The following is a 23074-nucleotide window of genomic DNA, read 5'->3' on the forward strand; positions in this document are numbered from 1 at the left end:
GCTGCCGGGAGATTATGGGCCCTCGCATCGCTCGGCTGTGTGGCGCCCCCCATCGGTGGGGAAGGTGGGCAGATGGCGAGACTCATGGTGGCACCCCATCCTCAGGAGGCACCGGTTAGGGGGCACCATACGTTCCTTGCCCCGGGCGCTTGGCAATCCATGCTACGCCACTGTTTGGGCCAGTCCGCTTCTCTCAACGTGAACTAGCTCACAGGGTTGTTGTGAAGATAAAATGCGACTGTGGGGAGGCAGGCACTCCTTAGATGAAAGATGATAGAGGAATGAAATAAACAGCAATATTGGGGGGCTTGGATTTTCACCAGGGGCAACCCTTGCGCTAGGCAGTGTGAGGCAACCACTTCAGGCAGCAGATGTGGGGTGGTGGCTGTGAAGGGGGAAAGCTGTGGGTCTCACGCCACCTACCCAAGACCCCCAAAGCTGACCCTCAAGTGCAGAGGAAGCAGGCGGTGTTGAAGACCCAACTTCCATCTGGGACACCTTTGGGAAGCGGAATTACGGTGAGTGCCGTTTCCAAGGCATCTGACCTCAGAGTATAGGAAGCTGTGACGCGGACCATAATTGCAAGCAGGTCAAATGGGAAAAAATATATATGAGACCCTTAATATCAGGATTGTGGGTTTCAGCCCCACATTGGGCCAGATTCCCGCATTGCAGGGGGTTGGACGAGATGGACTCCCAGGGTCCCTTTCAATGATTCTATGCTCAAAGTGCCTTTGGAAGAAGCTGCCTTGACCTCTCCAGTGTGTTTGACTGATTGTACTATTGTACAGTGGTGCCTCGCAAGACGAAATTAATTCGTTCCGCGAGTTTTTTCGTCTTGCAAAGCACCACTGCATTTAAACACTGACAACGGCGGGGAGGGGCGGGGAGAAGCAGGGCAGCTGCCGCAGCCGGTACCTCGGACTCACCCGCGCCTTGTGGCCACCGTGCAACGCGGCTGCTGGAGGGCAGTGGGGCTCAGGAGCGCGACTCCAGGGAGAGAGAGGCGCTGGCAGCAATGGCTCTCTGAGGGGAGCGCGTGAGGGGGGTGGGCAGCGGCGCGAGGCACTAACCGTCAGCCGGAAGGTGGGAGGGAGCCGGAGGAGGGGGGAAGCGTGCGTGCGTGCAGTGACCGTCGCCATGACACGAGAGGCAGGGCCGTTTCATCTAGCGAAGCAAGCCCTTAGGGAAATCTGTCTTGCGAAGCACCTCAGAAAACGAAAAACCCTTTCGTCTAGCGAGTTTTTCATCTTCCGAGGCATTCGTCTTGCGGGGTACCACTGTACTACCAACCTTACTGTATGCTTGTGAAACATGGACCACTTATAAACGCCAACTCCTTGAAAGATTGCATCAATGGTGTCTCCGAAAATTCTTACACATCACTTGGGAATACAGGCAAACTAATACCAGTGTACTGGAAGAAGTAAAGATCACCAGTGTTGAAGCAATGATTCTTCAACGTCAACTTCGTTGGACTGGTCATGTTGTGTGGATGCCTGGTTATCGTCTTCCGAAGCAACTACTCTATTCCGAACTTAAAAATGGAAAGCGTAATGCTGGTGGTCAACAAAAGAGGTTTAAAGACTATCTCAAGGCAAATCTAAAAAAATGTAGTCTACACACGGACAATTGGGAAACACTTGCCTGCGAGCGCTCCAGCTGGAGAACAGCCTTTACCAAAGGTGTCCTGGGCTTTGAAGACACTTGAACTCAGGACACAAGGGGAAAATGTGCTAAGAGGAAGGCACGCTTGGCAAATCCACACCGTGATCAACTCCCACCCAGAAACCAATGTCCCCACTGTGGAAGGACATGTGGATCCAGAATTGGCCTCCACAGTCACCTACAGACTCACTGTTAAAACTGTGTTTATGGAGACAATCTTACTCGGCTACGAGGGATCGCCAAAGAAGAAGAAGAGTTTGACTGATTATTTGCAACTGTTTTTCTGATGATTCCTTTATTCTATGAGATTTATGTTGTATCTGGGGCGTTCCATTACGTTCTCGTTATTTATCATTTGTGAGCGGATTTGTGATTCGTGTGAGTGAAAAGCGGCACAGAAATATCATAACCGAAACGAAAGAGGCAGCGTGGATAGTACGACTTCCATGGAGGAGTCGTGATTATTTGAGACACTGACTCTCTTTGAACAGTTAGGACTGGCTTTAATAGAATCTAATGCTGGAATATTTGCAGGCAGGGATGCCAAGGAAAGCCCCTGCAGCGATTCTTAGCAGGAAGGTTTAAAGACGACGGACCGGGAGTGAGGCAGGCTGCTGGTTTTGGGTGCAGCTCAACAAAGCAGGAGGGAAACTGGCTCCCAGAGGCCTACAGGGAGGGCGTTGCGTGATCAAGGTGCATAATCCCAAGCTCGTTTCCAGCAACTACAGGGGGAAATCCTCGTCCGTGGGGATGTTGAGAACAATATCCATATCTGGGGTGCACCTGGAAGGAAAGGGCAAAGGGCAAATCAGAGGCGAGGAAGCGCAAATGTCTGAGGCAGAAAATAGGGAGCAGAAGAGCAGCAGCAAAACTGCCATTTCCCTTGTCTCCTTCACAGAATAGAGGTCTTCATGCAGCGAAGTAAAAACTATGGGACTCGCTCCCCCAGGAGGCAGTGATAGCCTGGGTGGCTTTAAAAGAGGATTAGACAAGACTGTGAAAGAGGAGAGGGCTCTTGAAGGCTACTGGGAGTCATTTTGGACTCACAGCTGTCCATGGAGGTGCAGGTCAATTCTGTGTCCAGGGCAGCTGTTTACCAGCTCCATCTGGTACACAGGGTGAGACCCTCCCTGCCTGCGGACTGTCTCGCCAGAGTGGTGCATGCTCTGGTTATCTCCCGCTTGGGCTACTGCAACGCGCTCTATGTGGGGCTACCTTTGAAGGTGATCCGGAAACTGCAATTAATCCAGAATGCGGCAGCCAGACTTGTGACTGGGAGCGGCCGCCGGGACCACATAACACCGGTCTTGAAAGACCTACATTGGCTCCCAGTACATTTCCGAGCACTATTCAAAGTGTTGGTGCTGACCTTTAAAGCCCTAAATGGCCTCGGTCCAGTATTCTGAAGGAGCGTCTCCACCCCCATCGTTCTACCCAGACACTGAGGTCCAGCACCGAGGGCCTTCTGGCGGTTCCTCCCTGCGAGAAGCCAAGTTACAGGGAACCAGTAACTTCGGTTGTGGCGCCCTCCCTGTGGAACGCCCTCCCACCAGATGTCAAAGAGAACAACAACTACCAGACTTTTAGAAGACATCTGAAGGCAGCCCTGTTTAGGGAAGCTTTTAATGTTTGATGTATTACAGTATTTTAATATTTTTTCGGAAGCTGCCCAGAGTGGCTGGGGAATCCCAGCCAGATGGGTGGGGTATAAATAATAAATAATAATAATAATAATAATAATAATAATAATAATAATAATTACTACTACTACTACTACTACTACTACTGCTAGCCAAGATGGCTCTGATCTGCCTCCACATTCGGAGGCAGTGATGCTTCTGAATGCCAGGAGGGGAGGGGGCTCGGGGGCTCAGATCCTGCTTGCAGGTTCTCACACACATTTGGGTGGCCTCTGTGAGAACAGGATGCAGGTCTCGACAAGGGCTGGGGGATATATCGATATAGCGTCCAAAACTGGTTTCATAATTTCAGACCTGGCAACACATGCCAAAATCACAATGTGGGGGAAACCGTGAAGCCTGCCAATACTGCTCTCAATTCCTGCAGCCCTTGTTCAACTCTGCCGGCCCAGCTCTCCCCTGCCTCATGTAGGGGGGCAGCGAATCACAAGAGCAGGCGCCAGCAAAAATCAAGACGCAGGAAAAACCACAAAGGCAGCCAAAGTCTCTACATAGCTCCACCTTATTTCAGACATTGTGCTTTATTGTTATACAGTGGTACCTCGGGTTACATACACTTCAGGTTACAGACGCTTCAGGTTACAGACTCCGCTAACCCAGAAATAGTACCTCGGGTTAAGAACTTTGCTTCAGAATGAGAACAGAAATCGTGCGGCGGCAGCAGCAGGAGGCCCCATTAGCTAAAGTGGTGCTTCAGGTTAAGAACAGTTTCAGCTTAAGAAGGGACCTCCGGAATGAATTAAGTACTTAACCCGAGGTACCACTGTATATAGCAATGTTTAGCTGGTGATCTATCACGTTGTTGAAAACCAGATATTGCCCAGCCCTAGACTAAGATCTGCTTATGTCCTTGTGACTGGCAGCAGGAAGCTGGCAAGGAGGACAGGAACCAAAGTGGCCCCGTCAATTCTCATTGCCTAAAAACAGGATCCCACAAGAGACTATGAAGCAGCAGGCTCCTTTATTCCACCCTAGAAAGCTTCTTCTTGCTTCTTCCTGTTTTTCAGTCCCCGGGGCAGCCCCTTGGCCAACGCAACGCATCACACACACACACCCCGGGCTTGCTCAGCGTGAAAGCATGGCCCAAAGTGCCCCCAGAAAATGCTACTGCTTGGGACACAGGCTAAGGGACCTACTTGGGTCTACGGAGGAGGACGTCTGCAAAGATCACTTCCCGCGGATCCCTAGTGGAGTGATGGAGCGTGTTGAGGTTCTTGTGCAACGCGGTGACGTCTTTCACCAGTCCAGCAATTACCTGAAAGGAGAAAGAAGCAAGTCAGGGAGATGGGTGAAGAGGGTTCTAGCCCACGAAAGGTGACGCCATAACAAGCCCACGAGTCACTGTGGGGCCGCAAGACTTCTTCTTCTTTTTTTTTTAAAGGGGGGTTTCTGGGAACTAGCTTTCCGCACCGTTCACAGGATTCTCTCTCTTTTTTTTTAAAGTAATATTTATTAAATGTTTAGTAGTTACAGAAAGAAAAAGGGTAAAAAAGAAAAGAAAAAACAGTAAAATTTTTAACAAACAATACATCAAAAATAGAAAGAAAAAACAGTACAACAAAACAACAAGAAAAAACAAAAACATTTAAAAACACATCCAAATTTCATATCTTTCATTTGCTTGTTTCCTCGACTTCCTCACACCTCCCTTTTTTGTATTCTAGTTCAAATTAGCTGGTTCAGCAAATCCTTTCCCTCTTTCTCAATTTTTGTTCTATAATTTATCTTAACAGTTTAACTTTAAATTTTCCACTTTAGCCCATTAACAATCAATTTTTATATAATCTTAATAACACTTCTGCTAAAACCATCTAACTTCATTCCAGTATTCTTCTAGCATTCATTAATTTTACAATATTTCTGTAAATATTCTTTAAATTTTTTCCAATCTTCTTCCATCGACTCTTCTCCCTGGTCTCGGATTCTGCCAGTCATTTCCTGAGGTGCCGCAAGACTTCTTGCTGCTGATGTAACAACTCCTGCCCTTGCAGTCCGGCCCCAAACACTTCCCATTCCCCTGCTCCAAATTGCCTTCCCCCTCTATGGAGTTTTAAACACGTCGGGCTTCCAGATCTGAAGTTGACCGCTTACTCACAGGTAACTCTGAGGGTGCCCTATTGCTGCCTCCACCGAGTCGTAGAGAAAACCTCTGCCTGAGTTTAGCTACCACCATCAGCCCGAGCCGGAGGTGTGGAAGATTCTCTCCATATGATGATCCAATTATTTTAGCTCCACCTTCAAACTACACTCGGCTCAGGATCTCAGCCGACAATCCACCGGGGGTGGCATTTCATGTTCATCGCGAAAGATAGAACGTCCTCCCAAGGCACCTCCATGCCAAAAACCAGCCTCCCCTCATGCCAGCTCCAGTTGTGAGATCATTCCCCAGGGATGTTGGGAGTAATGACCAGTCAGGGTGGAGTAATGGCCAGGAACACTAAGCCCCTTCTCGGGACTCAGTCCACCTCGGAAGGTGCTGGACTCTACTTCACTGGTTGGACGGTCACCTGTGAGTGATTCTTCAGCGGCAATTCCTGCATTGCAGGGGGTTGGACAAGATGGCCTTCGAGATCCCTTCCAACTCCACAATTCTATGACAAGGAGTGTTGGGAGGTACCAGCTGGTACTCAGGGAACACACCCCACCCCACCAAGGAGGAAGGCTCCGAGCCCAGAGATTGCTGGTGGGACACTGAGGAGAGGTCAGAGGAGGAAGGGTTGGATGCTGAAGGAGCAACAGGGTTTAGTGAGCAGGGAGAGCCGGTGATAGAGAACAGTTCAGACTCTGAGGCTGAAGCAGAGGGGGGCAGAGATTAAGAGCCTGCTGAAGAATCCAGGGAGTCTCCCTCTCCTGCTGAGACAAGCTCTTTCCTCCCCGCCCTGTCTCCAAGAGTACACAGGACAATGAGGAGGGCAAGACAGAGACCAAAGCTGCACAGGTACAGTTTGGGGCTGCTGGGACATGAGGCGCCTTAGAAAGGGTGGAAAGCAGGGGCCGTCAGTCCTGCTCTATAGGGGCAAGATCTACTGGAAAGAGTTGCTGAGTTTTATGTTCACTTCCTTGAATAAAAAGTGAACTTCGCTGGCAACTGGCTCTGCTTCATCTGGCTCCAGCCCTGACACCCCAGCCCAGACATTGGCAGAATTCCCCGCCGAGCCATTTGCTGCCGTCCCCAAGCCTCTTGCCTCCTTTTGTTTGCTTATTTGTCTTTTCAGCTCCAAATTGTTCTTATCCATCTGGTGAAGGCCGTCCTTGTATTCCATCAGTTTCTTCTGCACAGAGAAAGGGGGAAATGCGATTTAGAAGCAAAGATGGACAAAGGATCCCAGAAGTCAACAAGAGGGTACCCTGAGCCCCTGGAAGGTGCGAGTTCCCAGAGGACAGTTCGACAGATCGCTTTGCCAAGCCGCACGCTGTGGCTCAATTGACACTCAAGCTGCCACTTGACTATCATAAATAAAATCATTTTTCAGAGGGCATGAATCTCCATGCCAGAGATTGGGGGGGGGGGCGGGGGGGGACTATTCCTCCTGCACTTTCTGCTCCAGTAGACAGAAGATATTTTGAATTATATATGCATATATGTGTTACGATATTCCGTTCCACCTTAAGAAGAACAGGCTGTTGTGTGTCACATGCCTGTTTACATTCTAGCACAGCATGCTGGGAACTTCCGTTTGAGTATAAAAAGGTAAAGGGACCCCTGACCATTAGGTCCAGTCGTGGTTGACTCTGGGGCTGTGGCGCTCATCTCGCTTTATTTGCCGAGGGAGCCAGTGTACAGCTCCCGGGTCATGTGGCCAGCATGACTAAACCGCTTCTGGCGAACCAGAGCAGCACACGGAAACACCGTTTACCTTCCCACCGAAGCGGTACCTATTTATCTACTTGCACTTTGACATGCTTTCGAACTGCTAGGTGGGCAGGAGCAGGGACCGAGCAACGGGAGCTCACCCCGTCGCGGGGATTCGAACCACCGACCTTCTGGTTGGCAAGTCCTAGGCTCTGTGGTTTAACCCACAGCGCCACCCGTATAGCTTTTGCTTATGCTGTTTGCTTGGACACGAAGGGGAGCAGACATGTTTCTCCTTTGTCGTGATGCTGAATAAAATGCCTGTAAATACACTTTACACAGCCCCTAACCTGCCCTTCTGTTGCGAAGAGTTCTTATCTCTGCTCGCTTGCGTGCTCAGCTTCTGAAGCTCGGGTCGCAGTTACCTGCTGATCCAAGGACCGGAGTTTGCCCGGTTGCCGGCCGGTGGGCTAGAGCCAGCTGGGGGCCTGTCAATTGCCCCTGTTTCCTTGGATGCATCCCAACAACATGTACACAGTTCCCTTATCTTGCATCGGGTCATCTGTGGATCTAGGCCACTTATCTCTGGGCCTAGTGGCGGCCCAAACAGAAATGGCATGAGAAAACTGTGATCAGATCCCCTGTTGTTCTGCTTTTTACTTAAAAGCATCTGCCAAGGTTTGTGGGTTTGTTTGCAACAGCAACACCGGGGAAGGGAGCGTTTGAGAGCCTTCGCTCAAAGGCAGAGCATGTGCTCTGCGTGCGAAAGGTCCCAGGTCAATCTACAAGTAGGACTGTGCCCTGTCTGAAAACCTCAAGAAAACTGCCTGTCAGAGGAAGACCACAATGAGCAAGATGGGCCAATGGTCTAACTGGGTCGCAGGGAGTTCTCTTCCCTCTCACTTGCTGCTGCCACACCTGTTGGCTCCGCTAACCTGTCTTGGACCCTGTGGGCACTGCACTGGAAACTCCCAATGTAGGGAAATAATTTACAAAAAAGTCCTCAAGTGCTGCTTGAGAGCAGTACATGTGAAAAGGATCTAGGAGTCTTGGTTGACCACAAACTTGACATGAGCCAACAGTGTGACGCGGCAGCTAAAAAAGCCAATGCAATTCTGGGCTGCATCAATAGGAGTATAGCATCTAGATCAAGGGAGGTAATAGTGCCACTGTATTCTGCTCTGGTCAGACCTCACCTGGAGTACTGTGTCCAGTTCTGGGCACCACAGTTCAAGAAGGACACTGACAAACTGGAACGTGTCCAGAGGAGGGCAACCAAAATGGTCAAAGGCCTGGAAACGATGCCTTATGAGGAACGGCTAAGGGAGCTGGGCATGTTTAGCCTGGAGAAGAGGAGGTTAAGGGGTGATATGATAGTCATGTTCAAATATATAAAAGGATGTCACATAGAGGAGGGAGAAAGGTTGTTTTCTGCTGCTCCAGAGAAGCGGACACGGAGCAATGGATCCAAACTACAAGAAAGAAGATTCCACCTAAACATTAGGAAGAACTTCCTGACAGTAAGAGCTGTTCGACAGTGGAATTTGCTGCCAAGGAGTGTGGTGGAGTCTCCTTCTTTGGAGGTCTTTAAGCAGAGGCTTGACAACCATATGTCAGGAGTGCTCTGATGGTGTTTCCTGCTTGGCAGGGGGTTGGACCCGATGGCCCTTGTGGTCTCTTCCAACTCTATGATTCTATTCTATTCTATTCTAAAATCCGCAACTTTGCTTTTTTCCACTGTGGTAACAAGCTTGTAGCCCAGGAGAAGATCTCTCCGGACCTCTGGCCAAGTGAGGAAGCCCAGACACATTGCACGGAAAGAAGACAACCCTAACCAGCCCCACCCAGACCCATCCACTGGGCAAAGCACAGACAACCAGCCCTGCCCCACGGACCTCTGTAACGCGCTGCATAAAGCGCTCCCGCTTCTTTTGCGCCTTCATTGCCATATTGTCCAGGCACTTTTTGAACACATCCTCCATCTCCTCCAGTTCGTCCTGGGGGCGGCAAAGCAGGAAAAGGGATCAAACCGGTACCCAAGGGCTCTTTGCTGCCAGCCCCGCGCCCAAGAATACAAGGCAGAGGCCAGCAAGGGCTCCCTCGGCTCACCTGTTGCTCTTCGTTCAGGTTTCGGACGCTGCGCATCAGAGAGGCTATCTGGACGGCTTTCACCGGGTACTCCTTGTCCATGTAGGTTCTCAGGATGTTGAGCTCCTCCTGGAGGACGTGGACTTTGGCCTGCATGCGTTTCATCTCTTGATCCAGTTCTGGGGTGGGAGGAAGAGGACAAGGCAAGAGGAAGGAGATAAAAGCAAAAGTTGCTGTTGTTGTTTCTATACTGCATATATATATATATATATATATATATATATATATATATATATTCTTTTATTTCCCCCCGCCCATGTTCTCCGCACCCGCGTGGTATAAAATAGGGTCTCCCCCTCCCCCCGCCTGTCAGGCAGTAGAGACCCGAATGGAAAGACGCCTGATGGGTGCGTGAGGAGCAGGACTGCAGACATGGAGCTCGGCCCAAAGTGAGAGAATACTATGACCATGCATATGAAGCGCACACTTTGTTTTCTTTTAGAGCAGACGGCGGGTGAAGAGAAAAGTTTCGAAATATAGATATACAAACAGCCTCCCTTCCTAATCTCTTCGTCACTTCGTCACTGACTGCGCGCCGGTCGCGGGAAAGTGACGCAATTCCGGGCCGGCCGCTGTGGCTGAGGCCTATGTACAAATGGCTCTCCCAGGGGCTGCGCTCCTGGCTGCTCCCTTCTCCCCCTTATCGCCGCGAAGCGGAGCCTTCGCTCCCTCGGCCGCGGAAAAGGCCCTGCTTTATATTTTTAAGAAAAAAATCTCAAAGCGGTTTACACCACTTAAAATGTCAAAGAAAACAACCCAGAAGAAAACATTACTGAAGAAAGTCAAATATAAAGTATACAGCCAAAGCAACATAATTAACTAAAACATTGTCTTAAAGATTTCAAAATAAAAATTACAAAGGAGGTCAACTACAGAATACGTGTTTAATACAAACAAAGTTAAGGGAAAAAATCTTAAACATTTCAAAAGAAAACGTTGCTAAATGAGGTCAAATATAAAATGCACATTTAAAACAGCAGAATTAACAAGAGAATAAAACATCCCTCTTCTCCCAGGCCTGTGGCTAATTAAAACAATCTATGGTATTTAAAACTGTGTGTGTAGCAGGGCATTGTTTGCATTTGTTACTATGGTTTGTATTTTTCTGTTTTCTGCCAAATTTCTTTCTCTGCTTTCCTTTGGACCCCATCAGCAAGGACAAGAGGGAGGGTCTTGTTGTCTGGGCAGCCCAGGACCTCCATACACACTGCCCAGGCTTGTGTCCCAGCACCTCACGTTGGTGCTGCTAACACAGATGTTTGACTTCACCCCTGGAGGGGCACTCCATTGTCTCTTGAGAAAGACGCATGCAAACAACAAATCTCCTTGGTCCCTCAACTTCTATGGAAGCTAGCCTGGATTGCCAATGCATTGCCTGAGGTTCTCGCATCTGTGTGTTCCACCCCTTTTGTAATGAGAGGCAACAGACAGGGGAACACAATCTGAATGGGCCGGGCAAGCTAACTTTCCACTACAGCTAAATCCAAAGATCTCCTTGGGTTTACTGGTTTGGGCTCCTTCTCTGCCCAGCTGGGAGCAGGCAGGGTGTCTGAGATCGGGTGCTGCTTACTTCCCAAATTCTTCTCCACCGTTTTCTCTGCTGCCGCCAGATCTGCTTTTGCTACTCCAGCTTGGTTCTGACTTGAGTCCTGAAGAGATCGGATGATTGTCTGCAGAGACAGGAGCAAAAGGCACCAGTTCTTGGGACTGCCAAGAACCAAAGCTAGTTCATGAACCACTTGCAGCTCCTAGTTTGTACAGAAAAGTCAACTGGGAAGAAATCCAAAAGGATCCCTTCAAACTGGGGGCTGGGGATTAGAATAGCCATGTGAGCAAGTGTCAAGCAATGCAGGTTGGGAGAAAAATATCCTAACTTCCCAAAGTTGCTCCTGGAGTCTGAACTAGTGGTGACTGGCCAGGGAAAGTGCCTGGGAGTCATAGTGGAAAGCCTGATGGAAAAGACAACCCATGGAAAAGTCAAAATCTGTGTTGGGGTTGTTGGGAAAGGGACTGAAAATAAAACTGCCAATATCACAATGCTGATATTTGTGGTGAACTACATAAATTGGATTTTTATAATACTTCAGAGCGAGTAACACAAAACAAAATATTTAAAACATGCACAGCATTCAGGATTAACACTCACTGTGCTCAGTGGGAATTACTGCCTAGTAGGCGTATTAAGGATTGCAAGCAAAATTGTTGGACTTCTTATCCAATGATTTCGGTTGCAACCATAGTGCATAAGATTGCACTAAGTTTGTTTTCCATAGCGATACGTTTCACCGCCTCAGAATGCTTGTGAACGTTCCATGACATCACAGCAGGCTGACCAATAAATTGCAGATGGGCAATTTATAATCTCATTGTATGAACTTCAATCGCTCCTGGTTATATGGGAAGAGCTGTTTAGTCAGTGGCAGAGAACACGCTTCGCTTGGTGTGATGGCCTAGGAATCTGATTCAGAAGCTGAACCTGAGGAGTCCCAGCCTGCACAGGAGTCCCCGCCTCCAGGGCCGGCTGAGCCAGGGCAGGGGCTTGAACCTGAAGGGCCTGCACCTGTGCCAGAGCAGACACCAGATGAATCCGCTCTGGCTCCGGAAGGTGATGGAGGACCCATTGCCTGCAGGTGCTCCTCTCCCAGCTCTGTCAGGAGGTGAGGCTGCCTCTGGGTCCAGTAACCCTCCAGCCTCCCCTGAGCTGCAGAGGCTCAGGGCAGAGAGGCGGAGGGAAATAAGTTCTCTCAGGAGGAGTGCTCGCCTTAAGGCCAGGAGAGGCGAGTCACCTGTGGGCCGGGACCACCCTAGGTCCCAGAGGAGATAAAGGCCAGTCAGCCCAGTCCCAGGTTGCGGGAGCAACGCTGATGGAAACCTGTTTCTGCCAGCACCCAGACCTGTTTTTCTGGAGTTCCCGACTACGCCCGGCTTCTTGCTTTGGACCCCGCTTCGCCCTTGGTGGACAGTCTCCAGACCCTCAGCCCAGGACCGGACTCTGACCACACCTCACGGTAAACCCCCCCCCCCGGGACCAGCACACTTGCAAAACCTGAAACCTGACCTGAAACCCTGGGAAGTCACCGCTAGTCAAGACAATCCTGTACTAGATGGACCATTGCAGGGGGCTGGACTAGATGGCCTTTGGGTGTCCTCTCCAAATTTACTATACAGTGGTGCCCCACAAGACGAATGCCTCGCAAGACGGAAAACCCGCTAGACGAAAGGGTTTTCCGTTTTGGAGGTGCTTCGCAGGACGAATTTGCTATGGGCTTGCTTCGCAAGACGAAAATGCCTTGCGATTCCTGGGGTTTTTTTCCCCTCCCCCCTTTTTCCCAAGCCCCTAAGCCGCTTAACAGCTGATCGCTAAGCCGCTTATCAGCTGATCTAAGCCGCTAATAGCCTTTTAGCAGCTAATCCGCTAATCCCTTAAGCCTTTAATAGCCGCTAATAGCCGCTAATAGCCGCTAATAGCTGCTAATCCGCTAATGGGCTTGCTTCGCAAGACGAAAAAAACCGCAAGACGAAGAGACTCGCGGAACGGATTCTTTTCGTCTTGCGAGGCACCACTGTACTATTATTCTATGACCAATACTCTAACTCAATATCAGGCAGCGTCTTACGTTTCTAGAAGCATAGAGAAGCTGCTTAGTTCAAGCAAAAGGCTGGGATTCAGGAACTTCCTTCCCGTGCCAATTATCACTGGGTACAGCCACATGGTCCTGACGCAGAGCGATTCAGGTGTCTAAGGCCGCTTCCTGACTGCGCCAGCCTTACCCTAAACATGTCGTACTGCTGGAGAAGGCCCCTGGCCTGGACGACGGTGTCTGCATCCATCTCCTTGATCTCCTCCATCAGCGCCCGGTTCTTCTCCAGGAGAAAGTTGGAATGGCGTTTTATTTCTTCCAAGCTGTTTGTCTTGTGCTTGATAAACCGCTGGGGAATTTTTGGAAGGAAGGGGTTACCAAACAGCTCACCTCTTCTTCTTCTTTTAAAATATATTTTTATTGAACAATTTTAACAAAACAAATTATCAACCAATATATCCGATTACATTCCCCCCTTTTTATTCCCTCCCATCCCTCCCTCTCCCGTCCTCCTAAGACTTCCCTCAGCTCCCCTCTATTATTATTTTCTGCATGTTAAAAAGTTGTGCAGATCATTACCTTATCTATCCTATGTTCTACTAATAAATTTGTGAATGTTTATTCAAAACCTGCCAAGGAATCCAAGTCCTTTTGTTGTCTTTATAAATAGTTTGTTAAAAGTTCCCATTCTTCCTTAAAGTCACGGTTGTCCTTCTCTCATAGTTTGTACGTTAACTTTGCCAATTCCGCAAAGCTCATCAGTTTTTCTTGCCATTGTTCTTTCGCTGGGACTTCCTTGTTCTTTTCAGCTCACCTCTTCTTAACGCCACCCAAAACCGGAGGATGCCAGCAGTCCGAGAACGCTGCAACCCTCCCACACCCTTTTGCACTGTCGTGGAAACTGCACAACTGGTTCCCGTCGCCAAATTTGGAGTTTCTGGTCAGAAATGCAGAAATCAAATCTACAACCGATTCTGGGCACACCCCAAGGCTTTTACCAGACTACATGGAGTCCTGTGTTCAGGACCGCAGTTTCAGAAGGATATTGACAAGCTGGAAGGTGTGCAGAGGATGGTGACCTAGATGGTCAAAGCCTGATGAGGAACGATTGAGGGAGTTGGGTATGAGAGCCAGTGTGGTGTAGTGGTTAAGAGTGACAGACTCGTAATCTGGTGAACCGGGTTCGCGTTTCCGCTCTTCCACATACAGCTGCTGGGTGACCTTGGGCTAGTCACACTTCTCTGAAGTCTCTCAGCCCCACTCAGCTCACAGAGTGTTTGTTGTGGGGGAGGAAGGGAAAGGAGAATGTTAGCCGCTTTGAGACTCCTTAAAGGGGGTGAAAGGCGGGATATCAAATCCAAACTCTTCCTCTTCTTCTATGTTTAGCCTGGAAAAGAGGAGGCTGAGAGGAGATAGAATAGCCATATTGCTTGTTTTATGTTGCCATGGCCGTTGGCTAATGCGAATAAAGAGCCAGTGTGGTGTAGTGGTTAAGAGTGGTGGACTCGTAATCTGGTGAACCGGGTTTGATTCCCCGCTACTCCACATGCAGCTGCTGGGTGACCTTGGGCCAGTCACACTTCTCTGAAGTCTCTCAGCCCCACTCACCTCACAGAGTGTTTGTTGTGGGGAGGAAGGGAAAGGAGAATGTTAGCCGCTTTGAGACTCCTTAAAGGGGGTGAAAGGCGGGATATCAAATCCAAACTCTTCCTCTTCTTCTATGTTTAGCCTGGAAAAGAGGAGGCTGAGAGGAGATAGAATAGCCACCTTCAAATATCTGAAGGGCTGTCACATGGAATGAGCTTGTTTTCTGCTGCTCTGGGGGGTAAGCCCTGAACCAATGGATTAAAATTATAAGGAAGGAGATTCCAACAAAACATTACAAAGAACTTTCTGAGGGTTAGAAGAAGAAGAAGAAGAGGAGTTTGGCTTTGATATCCAGCTTTATCAATAACCGAAGGAGTCTCAAAGCGGCTAACATTCTCCTTTCCCTTCCTCCCCCACAACAAACATTCTATGAGGTGAGTGAGGCTGAGAGACTTCAGAGAAGTGTGACTGGCCCAAGGTCACCCAGCAGCTGCATGTGGAGGAGCGGGGAAGCGAACCCGGTTCACCAGATTACGAGTCAACCACTCTTAACCATTACACTGGCTCTCTTTATTTTGGAAAAATGGAAAGTTAGCGCTGTTTGACAGCGGAAGGGTCTCCTTCGAAGGTGGTGGACTCTTTATCACTGGAGATTTCTAAGCAGAGACTTGATGCCCATCTGTTATGGGTTCTTTGGTTGTGCTTCCTGCATTGCAGGGGGCTGGAGCAGATGATGCTTAGGGTCCCTTCTAACTCTACAATTCTATGTTTCTGGACTATCCCTATGTCTGTATCAGCAGCACCTGATGCCACAGTTTCAACGCAGGGTATCGCTTTATGTACCTGAATGATTCTGATATTCTCAAGTCTCTTGGCCCGGGCCATTTCCTTTGTCATATTTAGATTCCAAGTGGACTTCTGTCGCATAGAGGGCATCATTCTCACAACCGTTCTTGCGGTCGTTGCCCATTCTGAAACAGAAAAGCGGCATTAATTTGTTTTGGGTAAAACCACTCAGTTTACAGCTGCTGGGGACAACATGGCAGAGAAGGGGAGAATGTGCTGAAAGTTTCTCCAGCACAGAAGAGTTTGGGGTAGCAACCAACTCCTCCTCCTCCACCCAGGGGCCGGAGTCCAGGCACACAAGCGAAACCTTTCCCAACCTATTTTCTTCTCTTTCGGCTTTTCTGGAGAACTGACACCCCCTTTCTTCTTCAAGTCCTTTGATGCCGAAATTGGAGGCATGTTTAATTTCAGTGCGGACTTCCGCGCCACATTGTCTCTTTGCCATTTGCTGTAATCCTAAAGGCGACACAAGAAAGGGACAGGCTCATATGGAGGAAGCAGACAATTTTCAGCAGAAGAACACCCTTTAAGACAAAAAAACAAACAAAAAAGGCCCTAAAAGCAAATGTATCCCTGGGCATGTGCAGAGTGCCTTTCTGTTTGTGAAGCAAACTGTTCCTTGCCTGTCTGAAGAGAGTGTAACAGTGGCGTAGCGTGGGTTGTCAGCACCCGGGGCAAGGCAAGTAATTTGCGCCCCCTAACCCGTGGATTTGTGCCCCCTAACCCTACCCCCCAGATGTTGCGTCCGGTGCGGCCGGCCCCCCTGCACCCCCCACGCTACGCCACTGGAGTGTAATCTAGTGTTCCGCACCTCAGCCTATTCCGCTAGAATGGCAGGGGCCCCACAAAGGCTCTGCTGCTTCTCACAAATAGCTGGTAGTCATTCAACTGGGAGAAAGCTCAAGGGAGACTAACACATGCAATGACCTACTAGTTATAGAATCATAGAATCATAGAATCATAGAGTTGGAAGAGACCACAAGGGCCATCGAGTCCAACCCCCTGCCAAGCAGGAAACACCATCAGAGCACTCCTAACATATGGTTGTCAAGCCTCTGCTTAAAGACCTCCAAAGAAGGAGACTCCACCACACTCCTTGGCAGCAAATTCCACTGTCAAACAGCTCTTACTGTCAGGAAGTTCTTCCTAATGTTTAGGTGGAATCTTCTTTCTTGTAGTTTGGATCCATTGCTCCGTGTCCGCTTCTCTGGAGCAGCAGAAAACAACCTTTCTCCCTCCTCTATGTGACATCCTTTGATATATTTGAACATGGCTATCATATCACCCCTTAACCTCCTCTTCTCCAGGCTAAACATGCCCAGCTCCCTTAGCCGTTCCTCATAAGGCATCGTTTCCAGCCCTTTGACCATTTTGGTTGCCCTCCTCTGGACGCGTTCCAGTTTGTCAGTGTCCTTCTTGAACTGTGGTGCCCAGAACTGGACACAGTACTCCAGGTGAGGTCTGACCAGAGCAGAATACAGTGGCACTATAACTTCCCTTGATCTAGATGCTATACTCCTATTGATGCAGCCCAGAATTGCATTGGCTTTTTTAGCTGCCGCGTCACACTGTTGGCTCATGTCAAGTTTGTGGTCAACCAAGACTCCTAGATCCTTTTCACATGTACTGCTCTCAAGCCAGGTGTCACCCATCTTGTATTTGTGCCTCTCATTTTTTTTGCCCAAGTGCAATACTTTACATTTCTCCCTGTTAAAATTCATCTTGTTTGTTTTGGCCCAGTTCTCTAATCTGTCAAGGTCGTTTTGAAGTGTGATCCTGTCCTCTGGGGTGTTAGCCACCCCTCCCAGTTTGGTGTCATCTGCAAATTTGATCAGGATGCCCTTGAGTCCATCATCCAAGTCGTTGATAAAGATGTTGAATAAGACCGGGCCCAAGACAGAACCCTGTGGCACCCCACTAGTCACTCTTCTCCAGGATGAAGAGGAACCATTGATGAGCACCCTTTGGGTCCGGTCAGTCAGCCAGTTACAAATCCACTGAGTGGTAGCATAGTCAAGACCGCATTTTACCAGCTTCTTTACAAGAATATCATGGGGCACCTTGTCAAATGCCTTGCTGAAATCAAGGTAGGCTACATCCACTGCGTTCCCTTCATCTACCAGGCTTGTAATTCTGTCAAAAAACGAGATCACGTTAGTCTGACATGACTTATTTTTCAGAAATCCATGCTGACTATTGGTGATCACAGCATTCCTTTCTAGGTGCTCACAGATTGTTTGCTTGATGATCTGCTCCAGAATCTTCCCTGGTATTGATGTCAGACTGACTGGGCGGTAATTATTTGGGTCCTCTCTTTTCCCCTTTTTGAAAATAGGGACAACATTTGCCCTCCTCCAGTCTGCTGGGACTTCGCCTGTTCTCCAGGAATTCTCAAAGATGATTGCCAGTGGTTCTGAGATCACATCTGCCAGTTCTTTTAATACTCTTGGATGCAGTTCATCTGGCCCTGGAGACTTGAATACATCTAAACTAGCCAAGTATTCTTGTACTATCTCCTTAGTTATTCTGGGCTGTGTTTTCTCTACTGCATCATTTGCTCCAAATTCTTCAGGTCGGGCATTGTTTTCTTTAACGGAGAAGACTGAGGCAAAGAAGGCATTGAGGAGTTCAGCCCTTTCTGTGTCCCCTGTTTGCATTTCACCATCTTCTCCTCTGAGTGACCCCACTGTTTCTTTGTTCTTCCTTTTGCTACGAACATACCCATAAAAGCCTTTTTTGTTGCTTTTAACCTCTCTAGCAAGCCTGAGTTCATTCTGTGCTTTAACTTTTCTGACTTTGTGTCTACACGTGCTGGCTATTTGTTTGAATTCCTCTTTGGTGGTTTCCCCCCTTTTCCATTTTTTGTACACATCCTTTTTTAATCTTAACTCAGTTAAAAGTTCTTTAGATAGCCACCCTGGCTTCTTTAGGCACCTTCCATGTTTCCGTCTCATTGGTATTGCCTGAAGTTGTGCTTTTACTATCTCCCTCTTAACAAACTCCCAGCCATCATGAACTCCCTTTCCTTTTAGTATTACTGTCCATGGGATCTCACCCAGCACTTCCCTAAGTTTTATGAAGTCGGCTTTCTTAAAGTCAAGAAATTGAGTCCTAGTATGCTTGGCTGCTCCTTTCCGTTGTATAGTAAACTTCAGAAGAGCATGATCACTTGCGCCTAATGATCCTTCCACTTCTACCCCATTAACCAGGTCATCGACATTGGTTAGGACCAGATCTAAAATGGCTGTTCCTCTTGTTGCTTCTCCCACTTTCTGGACAATGAAGTTGTCTGCAAGGCCAGTGAGGAATCTGTTTGACCTTATGCTCTTGGCTGAGTTTGACATCCAACAAATATCCGGGTAATTGAAGTCCCCCATTACTACTATCTCCCTTCCTTTTGCATGCTTGGCCATCTGTTCCAGGAAGGCATCATCTATGTCCTCCGTTTGGCTTGGGGATCTATAGTAAACTCCCACAATGAGGTCACTGTTATTCTTCTCTCCCTTAATTTTGACCCAAATGCTCTCACTTTGGCTTTGAGGTTCTAAATCTTGGATCTCTTCACAGGTATACACATCCCTGACATATAACGCCACTCCTCCTCCTTTCTTGTCTGGTCTGTTTCTCTGAAATAGATTGTATCCCTCCATTTTTACATTCCAATCGTGGGACTTATCCCACCAGGTTTCAGTGATGCCTATTATGTCATATTTAGTTTGCTGTACCAATATATATATAAGGGATAAGGTGATCTCTCAAACATAGGACTTTATAGGTTCACATCAACACCTTGGATGTTTCTATGCCACCAATCTTATGCAGGCAATTAAGAAATCATCTTTCTGCAATTTCCAATACTACTTTTTTTATTGTGTATAGATATTCCTGCAAAATGCTTTGATATCTATTTTATTTATGCACTTATTAAATTTGCATACCGCCTTTCATCCGAAGATCCCAGGGTGGTTGATAACAGAAGAGAAAATGAGAATTCAAAATACATAATAAAACAAAAACAAAATACATAATAAAAGGAATCCTTAATCGCTCTCTCACAAACACATTTAATACAGTATTCTATGATAAAAGTTGTATGCAAGTACTTTTATAAATATATATGTAAATACATTCGGGGAAGAAAGAAGTGTGGGCAAACTGGATTTAGTTGTTTTATTGTTATTTATTGGGCTAATGCAAACTCACAGCGACTTACAATATAGTTGCCGTACTGTTTTGTAAAATTGCCCCCTCCCCACTTTCTAGGACTCACAGTTTGTCTTATGGAGCTGATGAGGCTCTTGGGGAAGATCGTTGGACTCTGGAAAGCCATCTTTGGAGCCTGTGGCCAGGCGGGAGGGAAGGAAGTCGGCAGGCTCTAAAGAGCCAAAGAAGAAAAGTGGAGAATAATAATAAGAATTTATTATTTATACCCCGCCCATCTGGCTGGATTTCTCCAGCCACTCCGGGCGCCTTCCAACAAAACACTAAAATACAACAACCTATTAAACATTAAAAGCTTCCCTAATCAGGGCTGCCTTCAGATGTCTTTTAAAGATAGAATAGCTGCTTATTTCCTTCACATCTGGTGGGAGGGCGTTCCACAGGGCAGGCGCCACCACCGAGAAGGCCCTCTGCCTGGTTCCCTGTAACTTGGCCTCTCGCAGGGAGGGAACTACCAGAAGGCCCTCGGCGCTGGACCTCAGTGTCTGGGCTGAACGATAGGGGTGGAGACGCTCCTTCAGGTATACTAGACCAAGGCCGTTTAGGACTTTAGGTCAGCACCAACACTTTGAATTGTGCTCAGAAACATACTGGGAGCCAGTGTAGGTCTTTCAAGATTGGTGTTATGTGGTCTTGGCGGCTGCTCCCAGTCACCTGTCTAGCTGCCGCATTCTGGATTAGTTGCAGTTTGCAGGTCACCTTCAAAGGTATCCCCACGTAGAGCGCATTGCAGTAGCCCAAGCGGGAGATAACCAGAGCATGCACCACTCTGGCGAGACAGCCTGCGGGCAGGGAGGGTCTCAGCCTGCGTACCAGGCTGCACACCTGGTCCTTCAGGGGCACAGTTACCCCATTCAGGACCAGGGAGTCCCCCACCCCTGCCCGCCCCCTGTCCCCCCAAAACAGTACTTCTGTCTTGTCAGGATTCAACCTCAATCTGATGTGAACCTCAATAATGATGTGATTAAAGGTAAAGGTAAAGGTACCCCTGCCCGTACGGGCCAGTCTTGACAGACTCTAGGGTTGTGCGCTCATCTCACTCTATAGGCCGGGGGCCAGCGCTGTCCGCAGACACTTCCGGGTCACGTGGCCAGCGTGACAAGCTGCATCTGGCGAGCCAGCGCAACACACGGAACGCCGTTTACCTTCCCGCTGGTAAGCGGTCCCTATTTATCTACTTGCACCCAGGGGTGCTTTCGAACTGCTAGGTTGGCAGGCGCTGGGACCGAGCAACGGGAGCGCACCCCGCCACGGGGATTCGAACTGCCAACCTTTCGATTGGCAAGCCCTAGGCTTTTACCCACAGCGCCACCCGCGTCCTTACAACGATGTGATTATATATGTTTAAATGGTTATGATGATGATAACAACAACAACAACAACAATAATAATAATAATAATTTTTTTTAAAAAAAAAAAAACATTCAATGGCCCTTTCTGGGAGGGAGGCGAACCAAGCGCAGCCTCCCGCTTGTTCTCCTGGACCTTTGGATCCCGTTGACCTGCCGTGCTCCAGTCGTGTCTCCCGCCAGCGCCGCTCCCTTCAGGGATAGACTGCCCCTGGCCAGGGAGGCTCCACGCGGCCTTTACCTGCTGCCGCTCCCCGTCGCGCTTTTCCTGAGCCTCCCGCGTCTCCTAGCAACCGGCGAAAGCCTCCAACCTCCTGCGCGTCCGCCCGCCGTCTCCATGGCAACCGAGGGAAGTACGGAAGCCGAGCCGGGGCGGATGAGCCTAGCGGGGGTACCGTCCGCAAATTACAACACGCTCTCGGAAGCGTTGCGCACCCTAAAGAGCAACCGGCGTGGAAAGGATCTCCTCATCATCATCATCCTCCCTGCCAGCAAACCCTTTGGAAACATTTAATGCTGTATCTGAGATTTCGGCTTCCCTCTTTCGCCCTTTCCGCAGAATTCTTCGCCTCCAGAGATCGGGTACTTTATGGACGGTCCCTGGAGGTAAGGAAGGCCCCGCCCCGGCAGTGGCCACGCCTCCGCCCTCCAGCATTCCGCGCATGCGCGATCGGCCTTTCGCACACGTGCGTTTCCCGAGATAGTGCGGGTGGTTGCAGACGCTGCAAAAGCGCCTTATTTAATGTTGGTTTGTCTATTTCCCCGCTCTCTCCTCTGCAAAGCAAATTGCACCGAAGGAAACGCCTTGTCTTCTTAAGTTTCAGCCCCATATTTCCTAACCCCGTTAGGTGGGAAGCTGCTGTATGCTGAGTTAGGCTGCTGCTCAATTTAACTCTGTATAAACAGCATCTCAAAAAGCAGAGACATCACCTTGCCGACAAAGGTCCGTATAGTTAAATCTATGGTTTTCCCAGTAGTGATGTATGGAAGTGAGAGCTGGACCATAAAGAAGGCTGATTGCCGAAGAATTGATGCTTTTGAATTGTGGTGCTGGAGGAGACTCTTGAGAGTCCCATGGACTGCAAGAAGATCCAACCTCTCCATTCTGAAGGAAATCAGCCCTGAGTGCTCACTGGAAGGACAGATCCTTAAGCTGAGGCTCCAAGGCTTTGGCCACCTCAGGAGAAGAGAAGACTCCCTGGAAAAGACCCTGATGTTGGGAAAGATGGAGGGCACCAGGAGAAAGGGATGACAGAGGACGAGATGGTGGGACAGTGTTCTCGAAGCTACCAGCTTGAGTCTGACCAAACTGCGGGAGGCAGTGGAAGACAGGAGTGCCTGGTGTGCTCTGGTCCATGGGATCACAAAGAGTCAGACACGGCTAAACAACAACAACATTGCCTGCACGGACTGGCAGCAGCCGTCCAGATTTACAGACAGGGAGCCTTGTCCATCGCACCTGGAGCTCTATGCAGTGTGCACAAGATGCTGAAATATGTGTGTTTTTGCTCAGCATTAAATTAATTTATTGCAGTTGTGATACAGGAGCCTTTCCTGCACAGCATGATTATTGCTTTTTATTAAATTTGTATACCACCCTTCATCCTAAGATCACAGGGCAATTCGCAGTATAAAAATAAAAAATGAAAACACAAAACAAAATCAAACCGATCACCCCCCCCCCCAAAAAAACACATTTAAAAAACCATAGGACATTAATAAGTTGAATGCCTGGGAGAAGAGGGATGTTTTTGCCTGGAGCCTAAAGATATGTAGCAAAAGTGCCTGGTGAGTTTCCCTGGGGAGAGCATCCCACAAATGGGGAGCCACTGCAGAAAAGGCCCGTTCATATTGCTGCTCTCTGGACCTCTTGTGGAGGAGGCACATGAAGAAAGGCCTCTGACGAAGATTGCAGGGTTTAAGTTGGACCCACTTGAAGATGCTGACGATTAAACATGGGACCTTCTGCATGCCAATGCTCTCCCAATGAGCTGCTTGGGCCTTGCCCATGTCCCACATAGTGCACTGCATTGGCAAATAAAACTATGGCCTTCTAAACTGTGTGGGGGGGGGGTTCAGAAGATAATTGCTCTTGTTTGTTACTATGTTATGTATGGCTCCTGGTTTTTTCCAAGGCTCAGGTGGCCTACTACAGTGAATGTGGTTTAATTCCCATAGTTG

The 23074-nt window shown here is 48.7% G+C and overlaps 1 protein-coding gene across 4 annotated transcripts; it reads right to left on the reverse strand.

Moving 5' to 3' along the window:
* Positions 1-2150: 2150 nt before the first annotated feature.
* LOC310680640 (uncharacterized protein C20orf96) lies at positions 2151-21246 on the reverse strand. 4 transcript variants are annotated; one of them, XM_083447573.1, is made up of 11 exons: positions 21135-21246; positions 19594-19698; positions 15641-15779; positions 15321-15448; positions 13081-13239; positions 10880-10979; positions 9271-9428; positions 9057-9158; positions 6554-6640; positions 4505-4623; positions 2151-2451 (listed from the first exon to the last, which is right to left on the reverse strand). In XM_083447573.1, the coding sequence occupies exons 2-11, from the start codon at positions 19651-19653 to the stop codon at positions 2391-2393; spliced, it is 1113 nt and encodes a 370-aa protein (XP_083303699.1). In that variant the 5' UTR covers positions 19654-19698; positions 21135-21246; the 3' UTR covers positions 2151-2390. The 4 variants fall into 4 exon arrangements, with proteins under 4 accessions (XP_083303699.1, XP_083303700.1, XP_083303702.1 ...); XM_083447574.1 differs by having other exon boundaries at positions 21047-21157; XM_083447576.1 differs by lacking the exon at positions 21135-21246 and adding an exon at positions 21030-21063.
* Between the last annotated feature and the right edge of the window lie 1828 nt (positions 21247-23074).

The sequence above is a fragment of the Podarcis tiliguerta genome (assembly GCF_965153285.1).
Source record: "Podarcis tiliguerta genome assembly, chromosome: 6".
Lineage (NCBI taxonomy): Eukaryota > Metazoa > Chordata > Lepidosauria > Squamata > Lacertidae > Podarcis > Podarcis tiliguerta.

Bases quoted from the DNA above. Each gene is read 5' to 3' on its own strand.
- LOC310680640 (XM_083447573.1), bottom strand. From the start codon at position 19,653: ATGGCTTTCCAGAGTCCAACGATCTTCCCCAAGAGCCTCATCAGCTCC. The intron at 10,980-13,080 runs GTAAGGCTGGCG...CTGTCTCTGCAG, and splicing joins AGCAGTACGACATGTTTAGG to ACAATCATCCGATCTCTTCA. The intron at 6,641-9,056 runs GTCCGTGGGGCA...TTCTCTGTGCAG, and splicing joins TTATGCAGCGCGTTACAGAG to AAGAAACTGATGGAATACAA.